The 7,663-nt window shown below is 66.7% G+C and overlaps 4 protein-coding genes across 4 annotated transcripts in view; 2 read left to right on the forward strand and 2 right to left on the reverse strand.

Annotated features, from left to right (window-relative positions):
- The first annotated feature begins 825 nt into the window (after positions 1-825).
- Positions 826-2,129, forward strand: EMIHUDRAFT_433801 (family 3 O-methyltransferase). The gene is made up of 4 exons (XM_005787767.1): positions 826-1,121; positions 1,185-1,478; positions 1,561-1,695; positions 1,843-2,129. Exons 1-4 carry the CDS (start codon positions 840-842, stop codon positions 1,930-1,932), a joined length of 801 nt encoding a protein of 266 aa, XP_005787824.1. The 5' UTR covers positions 826-839; the 3' UTR covers positions 1,933-2,129.
- Positions 2,130-2,538: 409 nt separating this feature from the next.
- Positions 2,539-3,532, reverse strand: EMIHUDRAFT_201455 (hypothetical protein; the record flags this gene model as incomplete). Its single annotated transcript, XM_005787768.1, has 2 exons — positions 2,539-2,649; positions 2,681-3,532. The coding sequence occupies 2 exons, from the start codon at positions 3,530-3,532 to the stop codon at positions 2,539-2,541; spliced, it is 963 nt and encodes a 320-aa protein (XP_005787825.1).
- A 190-nt stretch (positions 3,533-3,722) lies between these two features.
- Positions 3,723-4,535, reverse strand: EMIHUDRAFT_201456 (hypothetical protein; the record flags this gene model as incomplete). Its single annotated transcript, XM_005787769.1, has 4 exons — positions 3,723-3,746; positions 3,824-3,945; positions 4,035-4,204; positions 4,285-4,535. 4 exons carry the CDS (start codon positions 4,533-4,535, stop codon positions 3,723-3,725), a joined length of 567 nt encoding a protein of 188 aa, XP_005787826.1.
- Positions 4,536-6,658: 2,123 nt separating this feature from the next.
- The window catches only part of EMIHUDRAFT_98422 (hypothetical protein), a gene marked incomplete at both ends in the record, with an annotated part of 2,846 nt that continues 1,841 nt past the window's right edge, over positions 6,659-7,663 (forward strand). Inside the window, 2 exons of the mRNA XM_005787770.1 lie at positions 6,659-7,123; positions 7,257-7,397. Coding sequence (XP_005787827.1) covers positions 6,659-7,123; positions 7,257-7,397 — 606 coding nt within the window. The remainder of the gene's footprint in view (positions 7,124-7,256; positions 7,398-7,663) is intronic.

Consider the following 7,663-nt stretch of genomic DNA (forward strand, 5'->3'; position numbering starts at 1 on the left):
CAGCCGTTGGAATGGCTGCGCTCCCGCCCCTCACCGGGCCGAACGGGTAGTAGGCGTTGGCGCCGACGAGGGAGGAGTCGCCGAAGGACGGGTAGTCGTCGGTCATGCGGGGGGGAGAAGTGTCGGCGAGCAGCAGGGAGGAGAAATGCCTGAGAGGGTGGGGAGGGAGGCGTGAGGCGCAAGGTGAGGGGCGTGGGGGCGCGGGGCGCGGGGCGTGCGTGGGACGCGAGGCGTGAGGCGCAGGGCGTGGGGCGGGAGGGCGCGGGGCGCTCGAGTGAGGGCAGGGCGTGTTGTGTGTGTGTGTGTATGTGTGTATGTGTGTGTGTTGTGTGTGTGTGTGTGTTGGTTTGTTTGTGCGAGGGCTGGGCAGGGCAGGGCAGGGCGGCGGCGAGCGGCGAGCGGCGTCGGCGAGATCGGCGACGAAGAGAGGCGATGGTGACGTACACGGCGGGAGTGTTCACGGCTAGGTCGTAGGTTGCGCATCAGCCGCTCGCTTCCACGCATCCTCTAAAGAAAGAAAGAAAACAGACGAAAGGGAGGGATGGGAGGACGGCACGCCGCCACCACACAGGGATTTTAAGGAGAGGAGTGTGGTGCTAGCCGTCGCCCACCCTAACCCTTGCGCCTTGGTCGTCTGCCTCTTTCTATCTCCCTTCGCAGTCCCTCGCCGATTCTCGCTGCAACCTTCATGCCACCTCGCGGTCGTCCCACTCTCGTCGTTCTCCCTCCTATCGCTTCCTCCTCTGTCGCGTCGCTCTCGTCTGCCTCCTCCTGCGACGCTTCCACTCTCCTCGGCGCTGGCAAATTCTTTAGAGCGCCTTGTTGTCTTCGGATCGGCGATGTCCTTCTGTCCGGTCCCTCACACCTCGCGCGACCAGGGCTGGCTCGTCACCGGCGCGTTGCTCGGTGCCTCGGCTGCTCTCTACGCCCGCCGCCTCTACGCCGCCCGCAGCCGAGGCCAGACAGCCAAGCGGCATGGAGGTCCGACGCTGGCCTCGGCGGACCCGGCGCTGTACCCGTACCTGCTCGAGAAGGGGACGCGGCCGAGCGAGCCGCTCCAGGAGCTCTTTGCCGCCGTGGAGCGGGAGCCGCGTGCGCGCATGATGGGCAGCCCTGATGAGGCGAGGCTGCGAGAGAGACCTGCGAAGCGCGCGAGAGGCGAGTGACAACCCTCGTGGCCGTAGGCGCATTTCCTCGGCTGGCTGGTCGAGCTTATGGGCGCCAAGCGGGTCCTCGAGGTCGGCGTCTTTCGCGGCTCGACGACGCTCGCGCTCGCTTCGGCGCTGCCGCAAGAGGGCAAGGTAGTGGCGCTCGAGCTGAATGGCGACTTTTGCTCGACGGGGCGGCGGTATTGGGACAAGGCGGGCGTCGGCGGCAAGATCGACTTGCGGCTCGGCCCCGCGTCGGAGAGCATGCGACTCCTGCTGGCGGAGGGTGGCGGCGGCTCGTTCGACCTCGTCTTCATCGATGCCAACAAGGCGAGCCGCGCCGAGGGAGTGTCCGTGCACGGCGAGAGGAGAGGGAGGGGTGAGCGACGGCAGAGCGAGAGGCACGGCGTAGGCGGACTACGACGACTACTACGAGCAGGCCCTCGCGCTTCTCCGCAGAGGCGGCGTGGTCGCCGTCGACAACACGCTCTGGGGCGGCAGGGTGCTCGAGGCGCCCGCAGCGACGGCCGACACGGCCGCGATCCAGGCGAAACGCAACCCACACGACCATCACACACACACACACACACACACACACACACACACACACACACATGACCCCTCCGTACACGCGACACCCGTTGCCCGCCCGAGGCCCGAGGAGGCTTGACCCAGCCTTGCCCCGAGGCGGCAGGCGATCAACGACAAGCTCGCCTCAGACCCGCGCGTGAGCATCGTCATGCTCGGCATCGCGGACGGAGTCACGCTCTGCCGAAAGCGGTGACCGGGTTTGCACGAGGCTGGTGCCGCTGTAGTCGTGCGACCGTGTATGTTTTGGTGCGGCGGCGCCCCGCGCGAGCCGCGAGGGCAAGCGCGGCCACAGACGGTCCCGCGCCTCGCCGCTATGACGGCCGCACGACCGCAGCTCGTGTGCGTGCGGCCGTCTTTATCGTCCGGAGTGAATACTCCAACGCACTCGTCGGTGACGGTGTCCCCCAACCTGCGCCGCGCTCGGCGAACCTCGACAGCGCCTTCGGTGGCATGCAGCTCTTTGCGCCTGAAGCCTGGAGAGCAGCTCCTCTCGACTGCTCACACGCGACTGAGCACTGAGCGGCACGGGTCCTTCCCGTTCCCCCCGCGCCCCGGTCCCCGTACACACCACAGTATATGGACCGCGCGTCCTCGTAGCGAACCCCGGGGGGGCCCACACGAGCTCACACGACCCCACTCTCGAGAACGACCAGAAACAGTCGTATCATGCTGGCGCAATAAAATCTCCCTCCGCTCTCTCTCGCACTACCGCTTCAACTTGCTTTCCCCTCCCTGCGGAATGCCTCCCACCAGAGGTGCAGCTCCTCCCTACCCCTCCGTGCTGTCGCGCCCGCCCGGCTCAGCAGATGACGCACTCCTTGCCGTGGTTCTCGGCCGCCTCCTTCTTGAGGTCGTCCTCGAGCGAGGCCTTGAAGTTGGCCTTGTAGTACTCGCGGAGCGTGTCGAGGGCCTGCCAGCAAGGGGCGCGGCGGGGAGGTCACCCGCGCCTGCCAGAGGTGCGCCGACAGAGGCCGATCATGCGCTTCGCGCGCCTTTTGGAAGGAGGGGCGGCTCGCCGGGTTCTCGGACCAGGCCGCCTGCAGCAGGTGCGTGATCTTCTCGTCCCAGGCGCGCGGGATGGGAGGCCGCTCCTGCCGGATGGCTGCGGCGACGGCGGCGTCGACTCCTCCGAGGTGGAGGAAGGGCGGCATCCCGCGGAGCATGTAGAAGAGGATCATCGAGAAGGAGTAGACGTCGACGCTCTCGTCGTACTCCTCATGGCGAAACACCTCCGGCGCCATGAAGCGGTACGAGCCCGTCTCGCCGGTCATGAAGGCCGCCTTGGCGTCCGACGCGCGCGCGCTCGGCGCCGGCCGCAGCTTGGCGAGGCCAAAGTCGCTCACCTTGAGCGTGCCTGAAAAGTCGACGAGCAGGTTGGCCGGCTTGAGGTCGCGGTGCATGATCGGCGGCTTGCAGGTGTGCAGGTAGTTCATGCCCTGCGCCAGCTGCACCGCGTACCGCACCGACCTCCGCTTGGAGAGGGCGGGCTTGCCTCCGCCGTGCACATTCCCCGCGCGCAGCACATCGAGCAGCGAGCAGCGCATCAGCTCGGACAGCATCACGGGGTTGTTTTCGCTCGTCGAGTAGCCGAGCAGCATGCAGATGTTGGGGTGCCTCAGCTGCTGCAGGTGCGTCACCTCGATCGCCAAGTCCTGAAGCGCTACCCTCTTCTCCTCGTTGATCAGGTCGGCGCGGATCCGCTTGCACGCGACGGGCGTGCCTCGCCACGTCGCCCGGAAGATGTCGCCGAAGCCGCCCGAACCGATCTTCTCGAGCAGCTTCACGTCGCGCATGTCGCACGCGAGCGACTCGACCACACCCGCCGAGGACGGGGCGCCGGCCGCCGCGACGCCGCCCCTGGCCCCCGCCCCCGCCCCCCTCGTCGCGCCGGCCGCCTCGAGCAGCTTTGCGCAGGCGGCGTGGCCGCGCTTGGACGCGTCGTCGAGGGGCTGGCCGCCCCACCTACGGGAAGGAGCCGGTCGGTCACCGGCCCTCGGCCACCCCTTCCTGCAGCTGTCGAGGGGCTGGGCGCCGCACCGGTCGGTCGAGTCGGGGTTTGCCTTTGCCGCGAGCAAGTACTGCACCACCTCGGCCCGCCCCTCCGAGGCGGCGAGGTGGAGGGCCGTCCGCCCGTCGAAGGCGGCGCGGTCGACGTCGATGCCGTCCGACTCGACGAGCGTGCGAACCTCAGCGAGGTCTCCCTTGCCTGTTCACAGCGCCGCGGGTGTGAAGAACCCGCTCCTCACTTCAGCCCCCCTTCCAGACGAGCTGGTTTGCCGGCGGCGACCATCAGACCGACCGGGTCGGACGGGCCGGTCACCTTCATGCCGACCTCGGTGCGCAGCCACTCCGCGATCAGCGCGTGCCGGTGGCGGAGAGCGTCGTCCAGGCACGTGCCTCCCCACCGGTCGAGCCGGTGCGCGCGCGCGCCGGAGAGGACGAGCTCGCGGGCGAGCGCTGCGTGCCTATGGTGCCCTTCCCTCGTCGCTGGGAGATTGAGTACCAAGGAGGAGCGGCGGGAGATGCTGCGTGCCCTTCCGAGCACGCCACGTGCAGCGCGGTCCGCCGGTCGTAGTCGCGAAAGTTGACGCTGCAGCCCGAGGCGAGAAGTGCGCGCACGGCGCTCGTGTCGTTGCGGGCGACTGCGTGAAGGAGGCGGCAGCCGTTCAGGAACTCGGTCTCGTCCATCTCTTTGACGTCAGACGGCGCGCAGATCCCACCGCCGCGCACGTCCTTGTTATCATTGCTGTACTCTGAGTGATCTTGCGCGAGGTTTATCGTCGCGACGCGCCGCATCCTGGCTTCTCTCGCTCTGACCGGCGAGTGAGCGGCTCCTTCCGGCGGTGTTGTTCCGTCGATTTGCCGGGAAGGTCTAAAAAGAATCACTCGCCGCATGAGGCCGGAGCTGGGCATTGGGGTTGCATGCAGAATGCGTGGTCGGGCGCGCCGTTCGTTCGGACAAGAAGTCACGCAATAACAAGCCGCTCCTGCGTTTCTTTTTTCGCGTTTCCGCGCGTGCAGGCGCCCCCGATGTACTGAGCGCACCCCCCACCGCCCACTGCCAGGCCCAAGCACGCGCCGCAGTCTCTCTCTCTCTCCACCGCAGGCTCCGGTGAGGCCGCCTGGGGAGCGCAGGAGGTAGCCTCTCTCCCTCTCACCGCCTCCGCAACCAAGTGCTCGACACGCCCGGCATACACAAGTCCAAGGGCAAGCCCCACAGCATCGGGTTACGGGCTAGAGAGCCCTAGCCCTGGGGGGTGCGCGTTCGCAGGGAAAGGGCCGTAAAGTAAACACGGTTCTCCGAGGGTTAGTACCGCGCTCCAGGTTTCCCCTAGCTAACAGCAGACAGACAGTCCCACTTAAATGAAAGAAAGAAAAAAACAGACGACCCAAGGGAGGGATGGAAAGAAAGAAAGAAAACAGACACTTGGTTAATAAAAATATCTCTCTAGAAGCAATCAATAGGTACAAGGTCCCAGGTGTCGACTGGGTGTCGAGGGCAACGAGACCAGAAAGTTCCTTGTTAATAGCTTCGCGCCATTGCTCGACTTGGGGTTGTAGAGAAAAAAGGGAGAAGAGGAATGGGGGAGGGGGGGGGGGAAAGGAAACGAAAACAGACGGGGTGCGAGAGGCAAAAAAAGAATTCTATAAGCAGTGTCCTTCTCCCAGTCTGGTCGTGGTCGAGACCGAGGTGCCGAACTGAGAGGCACTACTGGAGGCTACCTCCGGCCACCGCTCGACTACCAAGGCACATGGCCGGTCCTGTGGCTTGCCTGGACTCGCTCAGAAGCCTCAATTCGCGCACACCTTTGCTCTCTGGCTCCGGCGAGTGCGTTCAGGCCACACAAGCAGGCGACGCCGAGCACCCGCAACGCATCTCGCTGGGGCGCCACCTATCGACCCGACTGATTGGCAGCATCAAATCCGACCCCATGACGGTCCTTCAGCCCCACGAGATAGGCAGTTGCGCCCTGATCTCGGTCCAAGACGGCCAACGCCGTGTCCGGCACCTGCTGGCTGCTTCACGGGGATGCCCCCCCCGGACACATGCTGCAGCCCCGAGTGGATGTATTGGTCGTTTGTGGGTCCCACAAGACTACTCTAGTAGGGGCCAGGCGCTTGAGCGTCGGCGGTACACCTGTGCAGATGTTGCACGGGTGAAATGGCTCCTCGTACAGGGTAGGAGGCAGGTGGTGGGTTTGAGTGTCGTGAGTGCTTGCAGCCGCGAGTGTAGCACCGTTTGTGACTCCCATGGATGCAGTTGGGTGGGGCACGGTGCTGGGGGGCGGTCCGGTGCGCCACAACAGCCTCCCTGGCTGACCCCCATCCAGTTCAGCACCTCCATCCTGACCGTGAGAGAGAGAATTCTTGATACGAAACCACGACGACACACACCAGTCGACTCGCATCGGTTGCCTCCATGAACGGCGGAGCTATTCTCGCGCCCACACCACACCTGGCTCCAACGTGGACACGCCCATAGCTGGGGACACTACTAGGTCACGCATGGCATCACAGAAGTTTTATCTCTGGGCCCCGAAAGGCATCTCTAGCAGTGTCGTTACACATGCCCCCTCCCCTCCTGGGCGCATGCGCCTCACTCTCTCTCTCTCATCCTGACCGTGGAACCCCAACTTCAACCGGTCATATCTCGGGCGGACTGGCACCTCAGGAGCTCATCCTGGGCGGTTTTGGGGAGTCTTGGGGGTGTACTTGAAGGTGGTAAAAAGAGTTTTGCACCGCAGCTTAACCGGCGGGCGTGCTGAGCAGCGTGAAAACAGAAGGACACAGCTTATCTCACGCGTTTCGAGCTGGTTGAGTCGACTTGAGCAGCGGAGTCCACTTGAGCCGCGCTGCGGGCAAGCCTGTGGCCCCCAGTGGCGACGAGAGGCCGAGGTTGACGGCTGGAGCTCTCTAGCATGAGCTCCTCCGAGTTCGAGCGGCTGCGCGAGACGATCCGGCAGATGCGGCTCGAGCAGACGGGCGGCCACAGCAGCAGCGGCAGCAACCAGCCTGGCGTCCGCGACAGCAGCAGTGCTGGCAGTAGCAGTGGCCGCAGCGGCGGCCTGCACCGAGCGATTGAGTGCGTGAGCGAAACACTCGCCGGAGAGGTGTCGGCGCTGCGTGCGGCCGGCGCGGCACACGGCGAGGCGCTGCGGCGCGTGGCGTCGGAGCAGACGGGCGCGACCGAGGCGCTTAAGGCTGAGGTGGCGGAGCTGAGGCGGGAGCTGCGCAGCGAGCGCGCTCGCGGGGCGGAGGCCGAGCGGCTCGGCTCCGTCGTCAGCGAGCTGCAGGCGGAGGTGCGATCGCTGCGTGAGAAGGCCGCCTCCGAGGCGGAGGCGAGGCTGAGAACGGCAAAGGAGCTGAAGCCGCTCGCGGCCGAGGTGGCGTCACTCCGTCGGTGGCGCAGCGAGGTGTGCTGCGGGCGACGCCCTGCCCCTCTCCCGCCGGGCCTCCGAGACCCGCCGCCTCATGGACCACTGCCGCTCCCGATTCGACCACCCTCTCCGCAACCAGGTGGTAGCACCGTCGCTCTCCGCCTTTGACGCTAGCCGCGAGGCGGCGGCGACGGCGGCGACGGCGGCGTCGCGCGGTCAGTCGCAGCGCGAGAAGGAGGGCGGCAAGGAGCGGGCGGAGCTGGCGAGGCGGCTGGCGGAGGTGTGCGAGCGGCTGGCCAGCGCAGAGCAGCGGCGCGCGCGAGCCCGGGGAGGGGATGCGGCTCTCTCGGCCGCCTCTCGGCCACACCTTCGGCCGTGTCTCGGCGTACAGGCTCGCGCACGGTGAGGGAGAGGCGGCGGCGTCGGCGCGCGGGCTGGGCGAGAGGCTCGTGGCCGCAGAGGAGTCGGTGAGGGGCGTGGCCGAGGCGGGCGCGTCGCTGCGGGCCGGGGCGCGCGGCGGGGGGAGGCGAGGGAGAGGAGGGAGCA

This window comes from Emiliania huxleyi, assembly GCF_000372725.1.
Source record: "Emiliania huxleyi CCMP1516 chromosome Unknown EMIHUscaffold_14, whole genome shotgun sequence".
Taxonomy (NCBI): Eukaryota; Haptophyta; order Isochrysidales; family Noelaerhabdaceae; genus Emiliania; species Emiliania huxleyi.

Excerpts from the sequence above, each read along its gene's own strand:
- EMIHUDRAFT_433801 (XM_005787767.1), top strand. The coding sequence starts at position 840 with ATGTCCTTCTGTCCGGTCCCTCACACCTCGCGCGACCAGGGCTGGCTC. Across the intron at positions 1,122-1,184 it reads TGATGGGCAGCCCTGATGAG|GCGCATTTCCTCGGCTGGCT; the intron begins GCGAGGCTGCGA and ends TCGTGGCCGTAG. Across the intron at positions 1,479-1,560 it reads TCTTCATCGATGCCAACAAG|GCGGACTACGACGACTACTA; the intron begins GCGAGCCGCGCC and ends GGCACGGCGTAG.